Here is a 16,563-nt window from a genome sequence, read left to right on the forward strand (position 1 = left end):
GTTTATTGACTCTTCCCATCAGCCGTTCAACTTCTGGGTTGTTCCTGTAATCTTTAACAACATTTTTCATTGTTTGAAAAAAACCTGCCAGAACAGTGTCTGCTCAAATCTTTTGAATGTGTCCTCTGAAATGTTCTTAGCTGTGAGTCATATATCAAAACATTTTAGTGGTGGAGGTGAAAAAGCAGCACACATAAATGAACACTATGGCTAAATTCTGCTAAAGTAAGTTGATATGGAGTCTCATTTTGTTCTTTAGGAATCACGTACCTAAAAGTTTCTGTGGGGCTGAGACTCTGAATTTTTATATCCTGTTTATTCAAATGCTGTGTAAAATGAATGTGTATCACTTTTTAATTATTTATTTTTTCACCAACACAGTAGCTCAGTTATTTCTCTTGGAGATCTGGACACTGGTGATTTTCCCTTATGTGAGTAAAATATAAAAGATTGCAGACTTGTATTTATATCCTTCCTGTTTCCTCCCTCTAGCTTCCTCATGCCAGCATCACTAGATAATAGTTGTGTAATAGTTCTACATTTACAGTGTGTTCCACAGAGCGCTTTTTATGTGGAAGAGTGCTTCAAACTGCAGAGGGAAATCCCTGTTCCATAGCTAAATTGTGGTTGCTGCTGGAGTGGAAATACTTCAGCTGTCTTCAGCAGTTCAGCTCAGGGGAAGTAAATAGAGCTCTTCAGCTGAATCTAGAGAAGCTCTTTAGGTGTATAAAAAAATTCTTGAATATTCCCCCCCACCCTCTCCAGTCCCTTCTCAAGGACAAGAAGGTTGTCAGCTATTCTTCTACCAAACTGCTGTGGAATCTTTTTTTTTTTTTTTTTCCTACTGATGAGGAATTCTGCTAGTCTCAGATGAGAGCATGTGAGATGAAAGCTGGCAATTTTAAAATGAATGAATGCAAACATTGTTATCATAGTTCTTTGCTGAAAATAATAAACAAGTGGTGACAGGAAGCTGGATAATTCATCCATATCTGTAGAAGTATGAATAATTATTAAACTGATAGATAGCAAGCTGTATAGACTAAGATCCTGCAGTGGAAGATGGAAGACCCAAAAGCAGGGATGATCTCTTTTGAAAATATTCTGAGGGGTTTGTTGGCAAGCAGTTTTGGTCAGCTACTGCTTTTTAAAAAAGTTGATCAACAGGAGAGTTGTAGAAGCACAGGATATGTCAGTGCCTTCTCAGAACTACTGTTTGGTTTGTTTTGTTGGTAGCTCTGTCAGGGAAAATACTGGCAACAGATTTAATAAGATAATAATTTCTCATGGAAATGCAATTGTCAGATTGTTACAGGGAATCACGTACGAGACTAAGATTATATGAAGTGTGTATTGTTTCTGTCCTGAGTCCATAGAACAGTTGAGGTTAGAAGGCACCTCTGCAGACAGTGTAGTCCAGTAGCCTGCCCTCCAAGCAGGGTCAGCTGGAGCAGGTTGCTCAGCACCATGGCCAGACTTCTCAATTATCTCCCAAGATGGAGACTCCAGCCCCTATTGGTAAACTTATTCCAGTGTTTGACTGTTGTGGTACTAAAAGAAAGTAATCTTTTGTTGACAAGAAATTTTCTGTATTTCAGTTTGTGCCCATTGCCTGTTATACTTTGATGGGGCACTGCTGGCTCCATCTTTGTTGTCCCCATTGGGTATTCATACACCTTGATAAGGCTTCCCTTGAGCCTCTTCTGGGTTGAACAATCCCAGCTCTCTTGGCCCTTCTTCCCATGTCAGATTCTCCAGTCTATTAATGATCTCTGAGGTCTTCTCTTTACACATTCCAGTATGCCCATGTTTCTGTTGTACTGGAGAAAACTGGACATGGCACTTTGGATAGGTCTAAGTTCTAATATAGAGTAGAGGGGAAGGATCACCTTCTTTGACCTCCTGGCAGTGTTTTTCCTAACACTGCCAGCAGTTGGTACCAACTGCACCAGGAGGTGCTGTTGGTATCCTTTGCTGCAGAGGCACATTTCTGTCATGTGCAACTTGTCCAGCAGGACCCCAGGCTTTGCTCTGCAAAGCTGCTTCCCAGGTTGTTGGTCTCCAGCATGTCCTGGAGGGAAACAAAGTCTTACACTTGAGAAAAAACAACCCTGGTACAAAGGGTTGTTTTTCCTCAAGTGGAAGATTGTTTCCCTTCGTTGAATTTTATGAGGTTCTTTTTTGCCCATTTCTCCAGCCTGGTGAGATCCGTAGGAATGGCACCACAACCACCTGGCATATTAACAGCTCCTCCCAGTTTTGTGTCCTCTGGACACTGGGGAGGTGCACTCTGACCCATCATCTCCAATGAGAATGGAGATCAATGGAGAAGTCAAACAGTTCAGATTAACTTTTTTACTCAGTGAGGTGGAAGAAGTGGAAGTTTAATTTTTTGTATAACTGGTTGCAGTGCTTTTTTTCCCATGTTTATAAGCTTTACCCTTAAGTTGGTTTTGAACCTAATTTTAAGAGTCAGGAGTACTTTTGTCAAAATTTTGAATGTGTAGCAGCAAAAATTGTTTAGTGAAAATGGTTCAAGCAAAACTTAAGACAGAAGTTCTTGTAGCATTTAATTCACTGTCTGTACATTATTGTAAAAAACTGTGTATGATGATAGAATCATGGAATGGGTTGAGTTGGAAAGGACATTAAAGACCATCTTGTTCCAACCCTCCTGCCAGGGTCAGGGTCACCTTCCACTATACCAAGTTGCTCAAAGGTTTATCCAACCTGGCCTTGAATATTCCCATGGAGAGCACATCTACAGCTTTCTGGGCAGCATGTTCCAGTGTTTTACCATCCTTTCAATAAAAAAATTTCTTCTTCATATCTAATCTAAAACTGCCATCTTTTAGTTGAGGCCATTCCCCCTTGTCCTTTTGCTACCTGCTGTTGTAAAAAGTCCCATTCCAACTCTCTTGTAGGCTCTTTATTAAAAGATTATCTAAGTGCTTTTGAGAGAGAGGGTTGGCAAAATAAGCTAAGCCTAGATGTTGGTAACAGCTCTGACTAACTCATCATGAACACTTATCTCACACTAAATCCATCTTCAACCTGGCTGCTCTGACTCACCGACTGTGTTGAATGTCCATGCCAAGCGTTCCTGTGCTGCTCAATAATGCACTTCCTGTTTTGACACATCCTATGAGTGTGTTTGTGTCAGCAAACAAGTGTGACATCTTTTGTACTGCTGTTGTTTTACTGCACTAGGCTCTGCTCTAGAAAACAGTGTTTTAAGAAAAAGCTAACACTGTGGGACTTTGTAAGAAGTTTGATGTTGTAAAGTAGCTGAAGAAATTGGCTCCTATTGGTCTCTTTTCCACACCTGCCCACTCACTATAAAATACATTTTAAAGTGATTAATGAAGGTAGAAAACACAGTAAAAGGCAGTAATGCTGTGGTCGAGCTACAGCTGTTGCTTGGTTATCAGTACCCAATTTTGCCTGTAGGAAAGTACTTGAAGAAAGGTATTCTCAAACGTCTTACAGAAGATCTTGTGTTAGTATCTTCAAAGTGAACACTTACCTGATATTGCAGTTGCTAGTTGCACCATATTAGATTTGTAGTATTTTCACAGGACAGTGGCCTATGGTCTTGTGAGTTTGGTTTGTATATGTTTTCTGGTGTAGGAATAATATGTATGGTAACTAGCTCATTGGGATCTTTAAATGTTGACAAGATTTGAATCTTAGCATAATGAGTATTTTTCAAGAGCTGGGAAACAAGCAAAGATGAGCTTCAAACATTTCCTAGATACTGTAATAGGAGGAAAATGCTTTACTTGGTGGGCTCCCTAAGCATCTTCCCATTGTCTTTCCCTCTATAACCAACAGAAGTGTGCACCTTTCAAGCTCACAGATTTAGGGAAGTACTGTTCTGGCAGATGGGTGTTTGCTGTAAGGGCACACTGACAGGATCCATCAGTCCTTGTTAAATCAAAAAGCTGCTTGCATTGTACACTTGGCCTCCCACAACTTATAGCCTGAAGATACACTATGTGGGAAGTATTTGGTAACCCAAAATGTGAAGTATGCCAAAGTAATTGATTACTTACAATATGTGATATTTGATTTAAATAAAGCAATTTTTAAGACACGTTTACTCTGATATCCAGTAATTTAACTATTTCACAACTTCTTTTGGTTTACCTCAGCTTTTTTTTAAGAGCTCTGTGGATTAACTTGTCTTGTAAACTAGTGAAAATGAAAGCAAAACAGATAATACATTGAGTAGAACTTTGGTCATTCATATATTCTGATACGGTTCTGCTAATTTGAATCATTAATGCCTAATAGTTGTAAAAGTGTTGTCACTTTGGCTGGAATAGGGTATTTGGGAGGAATCTCATTGGAAATGGGATCTCTAACCAGTATCGTGGTGTTTGAACTGTGCAAATGCACAGAAGGACAATGACCTCTTTCATTTAAAGAGGTAAAGAGGTGGTGCTGTGATTAAAATGAACAAATATTTGGTGAAGAAAGAAGGATCAAAACAAATGTAAGGACTTGCTCAGGACACAAACTTGCTGAGTGACCTTAGTTTTGCAATTTAGCTGCTTCTTTGGCCAGGGAGCAATGCTTAGGTTCTTGTTAGTACTCCAGTATTCCTACGAGAAGAATAAAAGGAAAGACGTTTCTTTTGAGGTATAAGTCCAGGGTGGCAGCTATAAACAAGGGCATTGAAAAGGACTGACCTCTGATGTCCCCAGGGTAGTTCTAGACAGGGCTCTAAAATGGCTGTCAACTTCCATATGTATGTAAGACAATTTCCTGTAACAGTAAAGTGGCTTTGTAAAGCACTTGATTTTCTTATAGGAAGCCTTGTTCAGAAGTTCATATTATATTCAGAAGTAAGTTACTTGCAGTCTGTGTAACAGGATAATATTTTGAAGGAGTGTGATTGCTTCTGTTGGCTAAGTATGTGTGTAGCAGATGGATAGTCCAAGAATTTTTGCTGCTCATTCTCTCCTGTATTGAAGTCACAACTTTGAATAATATAATGATGGTTTCTTTTGAGACACAGCTGCTCTAGAAGACACAGTACTGTCTTCCTGAGTTGTAAAACTGATTTATTTGTAATTAAGGCAAGCTACTAGGCTTTACCTTTCCAAAACATTGAAACTGTTTCTAAAAAGAACTATTTTTTAATAATCCAAATTACCTCCAACTGCTTATGAAATTACTTTGTTTGGACCTATATCTCTTCAAGATTTTATTTTAATGCTTTTACCTAATTAACCTGAATCTAGACATTATTCTAAGCCATCCATTCCTGAAATATACTACTACTCTTTTAACTTTATTTTCTGTTTCTGATTTTGCCTAGAACAAAGAAAAACTATTACTATTTTAAGGAATTGATAAGAGCTACCCATCAGAAGGGTTCTGAGGTTCTGAGAAGAGCTGGTGATATCATTTACCTTTTAGATAAGTCCAGTGACAAATAATGATATTGACTCTGGTCTGATGAACTATATACAGAATTTCAGTAATTCTGCATGGAAATGCTTAATTTCTACTTCTTTAAGGGAAAATTTTCAGTAGTTTATTGTACTCTTCCTCATTTTTCTATGGCATTATATATAATAGATATCCTCTACTTCTCTGTTTTGTTGAAGTGGTGAGCATGGTGATCTAATTTAGTCTCAAGAAAACAGATGAATGCTTGAAGATGTTTCTTGTGGGGTTTAGTTTTTCTCTTGACAGTTTGTTCATTAAAATTCTTGAGGAGATGCTTAATTTTTCTTATATGTTCCTATATTTCCTTGTTCTTCTTGCCTAAAGTTGTCTTTGCTTCTAGTTTTTTGAAAGGCAATTTCAGTACTACACCTCTCTGTTTTCCCTAGCTGTCTGGCCAGGCTTAGCTTCATGTAAGGGCATTTGAAAAAAGCTTATTTATAGCTCAGAGTCTTCAACTGAATTGTCTTGGAGACCTGTAGATTCATACAAATCTCTGGTGCTTTTCAGGTGTTGTAAGCTAACACAGTTGAGGAGAGGAAGCACGCCATTTTTCTGACCCTTGAAAGGAGAGCATAGTTCTGTAATGGTTCCCCCCACCTAATCGGGTAGGACTCTTTTTATTTTATATTTCCTGAAACTTTTTTTTCTTTCCCATAGTTTTGTGACTTCATATACTTGATACGATTTTTAAAAATCCATTTCTAATTCTCTCCTGCTCATGACTGTGTTAATTTGAAAAGATATACAATGTAGGTTTTTATGTTTTTTGAAGGATCACATTTTATGTGGGAGTTACTTTCAGCCAAGATACTTTTAACTCTAAGGAAGGAAGATGCACACCAGAGATCTGTCAAGTCAGGATATATAGTTAAAAGTTCCCTCTAGGAATCTGTGTTAGTTAGATCAGATTAACTACTTTCTACCTAATACAGAAGGAAACTGAATATTCTTTACAGAATTGCAAACCCATGTGAAAGATGTTTGTTTCTGTTGTCTATACTGTTTTCTGTGAAAATCAGTTTTTAGAAAAGAAACCTTTGAATATTCCTGTTAACAGGAATCTGGAAAATAATTAATGGTCTTACTTATAAATAAAATACTTCTTCCTTCAATTGACTTTGAAGTCTCACTTTTACTCTATAATTCCCAACAGCCAAATGATAGCTATACAAAGTGTTTTTACTTTTTTTCTGCTGCATCTGAACTGGTTTCATCTATGCAGTTGCTGTGGGTTGGAAACATTTTGAATAATCTTATGGTGTGAAAGTGATTGTGTCTTAGTTTCCATTTTTATTTGGAGCTCCATAGGTTTGAATCTACATGAGTAAAGAAGGAATTTGTCCAGTGTTGTAGAATGTGACCAGATCAACGTGAGAACTGCTGTGCTTAAAGTCTAGTGTAAGGCTAAAGATTTGGAGGAAAATAAAAGCTTACATTTTTTTCAAAACTTCACTCATGAAAGAAGTGTGTAACTCAGTCTTTTAGTATTGGTCTGTTAGAAAAACTTGTGGGCAGCATCAAGGTGGTATTTGGAATTTTGCACAGTGGCCATTAGACTTTGGCCTAACATCCTACACCTTCAAAAGAGTAGAAATGCAGCACATAACACTTGTTATAGAAAGCTTTTTTGTCTTAGGATTCCTTTCTCCTGTGTTCAGTCCTCCTCTTAATTCTCTGATAAATGCTGAAGTAGTTTGGGGATTTTGTTGGATAACTGTGGAAGAAAGACAATGTAAAAGACTTCCTAATATATTTAATTGATTTTTCCCTTCCAACCAATGGCTTATTGATGCAGAAATAGTATCCTCACTAATCAAATGCAGAATAATGTACATCAGTTAATGTGACTTTTTAGAAGTGCATTCCATGTAAAGATATTGGAGTTGTTTTTAAAAAAACTGAAGGAGGCAGTGAGGTGGACTTGGTTGATAGTTAATTCATATTACTGAATGTTTTTTAGAGATAAGCCTTACCAGGAACTCTTGCAAGAAAGACTGAAGTCCTTATGTAGATAAGGAACTGGGCAAGATAGAAAACAAACATCAAGATTTAGTAGCCAGCTTCTGCAATGGAGGAAGATTGGTGTTAGGATTCTGCTGGCATCCTGGTGATATTCAGCTGTTTGAACAGCGTGGAAGAAAGAGTAAGTGCTGAGATGAAGCAGTTTCCTTGATGGTACTAAGATAATTGAAGTATTACAGATGTAGCCCAGGTGTGAACCATTAGAGAAAAATAGTGAGAGACTGAATGGGTGTTAAAATACATTAAATGCAGTATAGACAAGTGCACTGTGATACAGTTTTTAGTTATGGTGGAAAGAAAATTAATCCTAGTCTTAAATATATAACTGAGTTGGAAATGATCATCATTGATCAGTGGGATCTTGGGGCTAATAGTGAATGTTTTCTGTGAGTGGCCAGGTTAATGTTGACAACGCAGGACAGAAGTGTTGGGAAAGGGAAGAATGGAGAACTCAATACACAACAGTTAAAATCCATGGTTTCTTCTTCTCTCAAGCAGCATGACTTAATCTTATTTACTCCCTTCTCGCGTCCTGAAAAAGGATGTAGCAGAACTGGAAAATGTCTACAGAAGGGCAAGAATGATTAGAGAGCTGGAATGTCTGTCTTCAAGGAATGGTTTAGAAAGAGTCTCTCCAATCTTGAGATACTTGAGAAGTATGTCGGAGAAAGAGAGGGTTCCCTTTTTTGCTTCCAAAACAAGAACAAAAGGGTTTCAAATTTGTTGAAAAATCAAAGAGTATTTATTCACATAGCGTGAGCCTGTGAAATGTCTCACAAGAGGGTGTTGCAGTGTTAAAACTCGGGTCAACAGCAACCAGCAGAGTTCACGAGTGAGAAACACCCTGTGGTGTGTCTGCTATTAAACTTCCATCTCTGGCTCAAGAAGTCCAAAGAGTTTGGGATTAGTAACTTTGTTCTTGCCTTTTTTTCAAGTGCCATCCTCTTTCTGGATATCATCCGAGAAAAGATAGCGAGAGAGAGGGGACTGTTGGTCTTATCTGGTATGGTCATTCAGATCTTCATATGGAAATGTATTTGATGAAGTTAGCAAAGATGAATTCATTGAATTACGGTAGGAAAGTACTTCTGCAGACAGTGTTAAATTCAGGCTTCTGCTTGAACCTTGGCTGACTTCAAAAGCTAATCTGAGTTGCTCAGAGTTCTGCCAAGTTGTGATAGTTTTTGAGGGTGGAGATTCCATCACCTTTCTGCGCTGCTGTTCCCGTGCTTACAAAGTCTTCTGACTGGAATATTTTTATGGCCAGCTGGAATTTTCTTTAGTGACAGTTGTCAATTCTGCCTCCTTCCTTTTTGGTCTGTAACTCCAGAAAGTCTGGCTGGCTCTTATCTGTGACCTTCACCTTCTGGTGGTAGAAAGGTTCTATCAGATCGTGCTGCTTCCCACTCCCTGTAGCCTTCCCTTCTGCAATGGAAGCAAGCTTGCCCCTCTCAGCTTCTCTTGGATTTTTGTTTTCTTTAGTTCTCCAACCAGCTCAGTGTTGTGGTGGCAGCCTTCTGGACTCTCCAGTTTGTCAGCATCTCTTTTTTAGTAGTGGGGAGTGACCTGAAAACCAGATTGAGTATTCCAGATGAGTCTGCATGAAAGCTGAGCATAAACAATCACTCCTCTCAACCCACTGCCTTTAGTCTTGCTAATGCAGCCTAGGGTGAGGTTAACCTTCATTGCCATGAGAGCTTGTTGCTGATCACATCCAAACTGCTATCCATTAGGACCTCTGCAGTGGTGGGCCTAGCCAGTTATTCCACAACTGGGGTGGTTTTGTGCCAGCTACAGGGCCCTGGTGTTTGCCTTGATTATGTTGCGTAAAGTTCTTGGTGTATTTCTCCAGCTTGTCATTTTTTTCTGAATAGCAACTCCAGCACCCATTTTTCAAGCACTCCACCAGTTTGTCCTCTGTGAGCTTTCTGACTGTGTTCTGTAGTGCAGATTGTTGAAGATGGCATGTATGTTGGAGCTGATAACATTCTTGGGGAGTCAAGCAGTACTTGTAGTTGGCCACCAGGAAGCTTTGGAACCACTGACCTTTATTCTTAGAGCCTGACTATGCAGTTAGTCCCTCACTCATTTTGTATTCAGCCACTGAACCATTGGTTCAGTGACCATTGGTGAACCATTGGCCACAGACATGTGGCCCTGTCTGGCCACAAGTGAGACAATGTCAAAAGCCTCACTACTGTCGGCATGAAAGGTTGCCAGCGTGCTCCTGCCATTCAGAGTCTCTGAAAGCAAACAATGTTGTCAAGCTTGATTTGCTTTTGATAAATCTGGGCTGGTTATTCCTAGTCATCTTTATAAGATTGGAAATGGTTTCCATATGATTTTTTTTTTTTTCTTCTGTGACTTTCATAAGAACTGAGATGAAGCAGACAAGCCAGTAGTTTTTATGATCTTCCAAGTTCTCTTTTTGGAGTAGAGGCACGAAACTTGCCCTTTTCAGTCATGGACGACTTTTCTTGTTCACCATGACGTTCCAGCAATGCTAGCAGGTTTGCAGTGTCATCCAAGAGAGCCAAGAGCTCTCTCCTTTCATCCCTTCTGCTCCTATGTACCTGTGTATCTTCAGCTTGCTTTGGACTTCTTAGATGAGTGAATAGTACCTCTTGCCCCAGACTCAGTTGCTCATACATCATCAGGAAGGCTTAGGAAAAGACTTTACCAGTAAACACAGAGAAAGCATTTAGAAGTGAGACATTGTTGTCCTTTGTAGCTGGGTCACAAACTCAATTTTGTAGATGCTTTTCATCTTCCTTAAGCTACTTGTGTCTATTAGGCCCTGGTAATTGCAATTACTTGTTTGAAGTCTAGTTGAATGGAGTGGATGTATATGTTGGCTGTGATAGTAACGAGTGCTGGATTTCTAGCTGTGACTTCAAGGCTTTTGTGGCTGGACAGCCGCAACACCTCTTCAAAGAAGACTTCACCACAGTTCATGTTTGTTTTGTTATGTTGTACTCTAACCCAAGCAGAGAGCTCTTCAGCAGTGTCTATATTGAATTTGTTTGCAAACCCCAGGTGCTCAGTGAGTGACCGTGTCAGTTCTAGAAGCTGCAAGTGGGCAACAGGCTAAAACTTTGCCACATTCTCAAAATGCCATTAAGCTGCTTAATAGAATTCGAGATGCTACAATAAGCCTAAGTCCAATCTGGATGTCTGACTTCCAACAACATAAATACCATTGAGGTAGCAAAGCTTTTTAAGCTTTGATCACTAAATTAATGAACTTCTTTGAGGGGAAAATGGTCTGCATTCTCCTCTCCCTTTTGATACTGTTAAAGGTCATAGATGGTATGTTCTCATCACATGTTTTCTAAAGGCATTTTTCTGTGAGTCTCTAGAGATAAGCAAGAGCTGAGGTGGGAGGGTGTTCAGCAGCTGTTTCTATATATTCGATTTATGGTGAGAGTACAAAGTGTACACACATAGATACATTCAGAAAACCTTAATAAGAAAAGAAGACTAAATCTCAGCAAAATCTTGATGAGTGTAAAAGCAATATGCATTGTAGGATGCTGTGTAAAAGATCAGCTGGTTTAGAGTCACAGAATGGTTTACTTTGAAGGAAACTTAGAGATAATTTAATTCCAGCCTCGTTGCTGTGTCCATTAGACCTGGTTGCTGAAAGACCCATTCAGCTTGGCCTTGAACATTTCCAGGGATGGGTCATCCATAGCTTCTCTGGATAACCTGTGTCAGGGCCTTACCATTCTCAGTGTAGAGAATTTCTTCCTCAAATCTAATCTAACCCTGCCTCTGCTATTTTGAAGGCACTCGCCCTTGCCCTGTCACTCCATGCCCTTGAGAAAAGTCCCTATCCAGCTCTCTTTATAGCCCCATTAGGTATTGGAAGGTGCCATAAGGTCTTCCCCAGAGCCTTCTGTTCTCCAGGCAGGACACCCCCAGCTCTCTCAGCCTGTCTCCATAGCAGAGGGGCTGCAGCCCTCTGATCCCCTTTGTGGCCTCCTCTGGACTTGCTCCAGCAGGTTCAGATCCTTCTTGTATTTGGGGGCCCCAGAGCTGGTGCAGCATTGCAGGTGGGGCTTCACAAGAATAGAGTAGATGGGCAAGATTGCCTCCCTTGACCAGCTGCTCAAACTTGTTTTGTTACAGCCCTGTATGCAGTTAATATTATCTATATTACTTTAAACATTTATTTGCAGGCTGATAATTAACACTTGAGAAGTGTATACAGTTTACAAAACATCAGGTTACAATATATGCAACAATATACAATATATTTAATACTGGCTGGGGGTTTTTTCTATTTTTAATGTGTTTTCAAAAAACTCAAGAAAGTGAAATCACTTTGTAAGCAAATGGCTTATTGAAAAATTTATTTTTATGAAAATATATTTAAATTCACAATGCTTAAGGGTATTTCAAGTTGCGTTTGATATGGCTTACGAAAAGAAAGATTGCCTACAGTTGCCCGGTTTGAATAGTTTTAGTCACTTCACGATTTGAGAGCTCTGCCTTGATTTGGTAACTTATTTGCATTCATGAGCAGGAAGAGGACTGTGCTTGGGCTGAAGGCCAGGTAATAAACATCACGGTTGAGTTCCTAAGTGTACACTTAAAAACTCCTTCTGACATCCTTAGCTCTGCAGTTTTTTATTCCCTGCTCTCAACTGAGCGACCAGCGTGTAGCTCTCATGGCAGTCCTTCCTTCTCTTCCGCTGGTTCAAGCTTGTACACCCAGAAAAATCCTCTTCTTAAGTCTTGTCTCCACAGCTAGAGGTTGTTGGAGCATGTTCTGGGACACACCACTATTTTGGTTTTTTAAAAACAGAATGAAGTAACTCCTGAAATGAAGAAAATAGTTGGATCAGGTTAATCAGTTGTCTCTGCCTTTTTGTTAGTCTTTAGCACCTGAAAACAGTCATGCTATAGTTGCAGAAGCCTCCAGGGAAGCAGCGTTTTCTTAACATCACAGAAAAATTTCCATCTTGGAAAAACTTGTGTTACTTTAATTTTACCCCTCGTGTATGTTGTTCTAACTTCAATCAAATTCCTTTTCACTAGCTTTAAGTTTGACCTGGTTTAGTACATGCTTAGGTTGAATAATGTGTCTGCAGCTGTGGAAGCTGATGAACAAAAGGAGCAGAACCTATTTAGTGCCACTGGGTTTAAATGTGCTCCCTGCTAATATTTTACAACTCTTTTGTATCCTCTTGTATGTTCAAGGTATGAGCCAACTGGGTGTGGTTTTTCAAGCTCTAACGAGTAGGACAAGTTAGTATTGTGCTTATACAGAACACATTCTGGTTAGTACTTGCTGCTTTATTTTAAATTTTCTAGTAGCTGATGTATTATTTTTTTTCCTTAAGGTGATGCTTCCCTAGTCTGAGTTCTGTACGTCACTCTTGTCTCTAAATAATGACTGTGTAATCCAGGTTTGGTCACAGAATGGTACTGGCAGGAAAGATTCCAAGTCTCTAATAGGTTTATGGTGATTAATGAGATATAAATCTTTCATCTGTCTCTTGGTCTGAAAAGTTTGGTTTTCGCAGTATTCTAACAATGGTACCTGAAAATCAAAGTGAACTTTAATTAAAAATTTTTAGAATTGCTTTGTCTAGAACACTTTCTTATATGTTCTCTTTCCATTAATTTTCATTATTGGTGGAAAAAAATTATCCTATTGGTACAGTGCGTGTAACTTTTGAATGGTTCTGCAGGAAAGCAAGCCAGTGCTGGGGAGCTGGGTCTTTTGGCACTTTGGAGTTGTAGGAGTAATAAAAGAGCCAGCGGATCAAGATGCAAATTAAAGATAAATGCTGCTTTGTAAGGAATGTAGCAGTTACAGTTCTAAATTTTGGCAATCGTAGACTCTGTCCCTGTAAAGTGAGTGTAAAAGCTGTACCTAGATATGATTCACAAATATTTTCATGAAAACTGCTGGCTCTATAATAAGAAACAAGTGCCTGTGCAAATTATGAAAATCTCTGGTAAAGTGAATTTACTCTCAGCTTCAGTTATGTAAATAATTTCATTGTTCCTTTAATTTCCCTTGTTATGACACACTAAATTATGTTTCTCAATATGTTTACTTTTATTTACTTTCAGAGTGTATAGTGAAAACATTTCAACTCATAGTCTCTTCCATGCAAGACATTCTAATTGTTTTTATGGTAGGGGGCAAAAAAAGGATAAGAGAAGATTCAAAAACGTATTGCACCTAGACACATTCTAAATGATATATGATACCAGCTGAAGTTGAAAGTTCAATTGTTCTAAATGTCACATGAACACAAACTGTGCCAGAAGTCTGCATGCTGAAGAGACAGAGCACAGGAAATGGGCGCTGTTACTGTTCTTGAGTGCAGATAAGGAACTAGGGAAAAGGGAGATTAAAAACAGACTTTTTTTCCAAATGAATAGATCTGTGTCCAGCTGACTGTTCGAAATTTACAAAAGCACTTTCTGTACTGAAAAAGATAGCTCAACTTAATAGTAGCTTATGAAAGTCTTCATTGATGCAGATTTTCAGTGTGGCATGGAAAGATGATTAGCAAAATACTTGCAGAAATATTGTTTGGTGAGCAGTAAGAAAAATGCAGTGGGGGAAAAAGAAGGGAAGAAGTTGTCTTAATGCTGTCTGGCATCAGGTCATAACGTTGGAAATAAGTTTCCTTGTTCAAAAACATGAGATGTCAAAATAATGGCCTCCTGTAACATCCATTTTATTTGTTGGTCTCTAAAGTATTTCATATTTTTTTGTGGAAATGGAAAAAAGAAATGAGGGTTGGAGATGGAGGATGGTTATATAGGCAACTAAGTAGGTGTTGAAGCCTATTATTTCTCATGGTTTATGTGGTTTGAGTTTTGGGTGGGTGTAGTGCTGGGATTTTAGGGCAAAATGTATAAGGAAAATAATCGTTTTGGCTTGATGCTTCCTGTGGTAGAGTCTTGTCCTGTCATTTGTTTGGGTCTTAGTTTGTGATACCAAGAACCATTAAATAGATCATCTCAGTCTTGAGAAGAAGAGCCCTTTCATATCTTATCAGGATTATCCTTGTCTTTTATTACTACCACAAATAAGCGAAGCCTCTTGTAGGTAATGCAAAGTCTTGGAAAGCAAATACTTTGGCTCATCTTCCTTCCTCTGAACCAAACTGTTCTCTAATGGGGAATTGCAGTGGTTCCATAGGAACCCCTTTGCTAATAGAGCCCAGAAGGGATGTGGCCCCTGGGGATACTGCCTTGCATGCAGATAATTAGAATGAGGAAAACGGAGACCTTGATATAATTGATTAGAAGTTACATGCTTGAAAGATTTGTAATCAAACATACACGTGATATGTACCAAACAGCACTGATTTGTGTTTCCTGTTTTACTTTTAACATGAATAATCTGATTGCTAGCTAAATTATGCCTTTGATTAATAGGAAAGCAATCAAGATTATCATTAAATACCTGAAAGAACTTCTCATGGACTTTTTAAAGATTAAAGATATGGCTGAATTAAGTGTATAACACTGGAATGATTTTAAAAATTCCTGTTTCTGTGAAGTAATAGAACTTCCTGAAGTTCTAAATTGCTTGTGCTGCCACTGTAGTGGAAGCAGCTTAACGCTTCCTGTAAGCTTTTCCCAAATTGTTCCCCAGGCTGCAGACTGCTCCCAAACATGTGTCTTTTATGGCCATCAGTAGCAGTTTTGATTCGACTTTTCCACAAAGGTGTGGGACAAGTACGACAGGAGACCTCCAAGACTGGCAAATCTCTTAACTCAGGAATGGAGATTGGAGGACATTAACCAGTTTAGTCATACACTGTAGGCTTTTATTGCTAAAAGAAAGTTTATATGGGGTTTATCTTGGCATTCTTTATAGTCCTTGGGGAAGTAATACTAAAAGGTAATCTTTCATGGGTAGAGGTATATAGGAGACTTGTTGGATTTCCTGAATAACTGTTGGTATACTATGTATAAATTTTTCAGTAGCCAGTATGCATTATACATGCTTTCTCTCCAAGGTAACTTTCTCTTTTTTAATGAATTCATGAAGGGAAGAAATGTAGAATTAGAAAGTCATGTTCTGAAGGGTGATCTCTTCGTTGTAGTTTAATTTGTAGCTTTCCTTTAGTAGGTACTAATTTGTCTTCACTTTCTGTTTTCCCTGAACTGTTTCCATCAGTGCTTCCTACAGCCAAAGCAGAATAGGTGAACCTGATATCAGACAAGAAACTGCAGCATTTTTCCTGTTGTTTTTTCATAACCTTTAAAGTGTGAGCTCCTTGTTGAGAGAATTTAAATAAGGATTTTAGTATGGGAACTCAAGTTTAATCAATGACCTCTAGTCCCTTGGAACCAAGGTGTTCCTTGGGCTGCATCAGATGAAGTCATTAGTCTTTCTAAGCTCTAGAGGACCTGACTTTTTAAATACAGAAATTCTGATGACTTGGTCTTTCTCCTTCAGGTGCCATATGAAACACTGAACAAACGGTTTCGAGCTGCACAGAAGAACATTGATCGAGAGACTAGCCACGTTACCATGGTGGTGGCAGAGCTGGAGAAGACGCTGAGCAGTTGTCCTGCTGTGGACTCAGTTGTCAGTCTCCTGGATGGAGTCGTTGAAAAACTCAGTGTTCTGAAACGCAAGGTGAGTGCTGTTCTACCTTCATTGCAATGGTTTTTGCTTGGAGCTTCTTGTCAAGATAACAGACATTACTGTCTCTTTAAAGGCCTTGGAACGCACAGTGAAACCTTGCTTCACTGTGCTTAAGAAACATGATTTGGTGGTCCTTGTCTAAGTATAGCAAACTTCCATCGAGAGGTAAAATTAATATATATTTGTAGTCCTCAAAAGGACTTCCTTTACTAACAGAAAAGAAATAGTAGCAAAATTAATCGATTTGTATCAGTACCTACTTGTCTAATGCAAAGGTTTGTGCAATTAACTGATCACTGGAACAGCAAAACAGGTAGAAGATGAAGCTGAAAAATGTGAAACCCCCCCAGTGCAGGGAGAGTTGTGTGCAGTGTTGAGACTTCTCTGCAGAAGAAAGTGCAAGTTATCCTGGATTGTTACTTAAAAATTTTTTATAAGCACTCAACCTG

The 16,563-nt window shown here is 38.8% G+C and overlaps 1 protein-coding gene across 6 annotated transcripts in view; it reads left to right on the top strand.

The window, feature by feature from the left end:
- Positions 1-16,563, top strand: part of MAEA (macrophage erythroblast attacher, E3 ubiquitin ligase) — a 48,866-nt gene that overhangs the window by 1,935 nt on the left and 30,368 nt on the right. For 4 of the 6 annotated variants that reach the window (XM_088056886.1, XM_014263196.2, XM_014263193.2 and 1 more), the window contains exon 2: positions 15,923-16,105. In XM_088056886.1, the coding sequence (XP_087913012.1) occupies positions 15,998-16,105 (108 nt within the window). In that variant the 5' untranslated portion in view covers positions 15,923-15,997. Of the gene's footprint in view, positions 1-5,967; positions 6,066-7,504; positions 7,604-15,922; positions 16,106-16,563 lie in introns of those variants that run through there. The other 2 variants (XM_014263194.2, XM_014263195.2) reach the window with 2 other exon arrangements.

This window comes from Pseudopodoces humilis, chromosome 6, assembly GCF_049639895.1.
Source record: "Pseudopodoces humilis isolate 2021_Gansu_Grassland_sample_001 chromosome 6, ASM4963989v1, whole genome shotgun sequence".
Lineage (NCBI taxonomy): Eukaryota > Metazoa > Chordata > Aves > Passeriformes > Paridae > Pseudopodoces > Pseudopodoces humilis.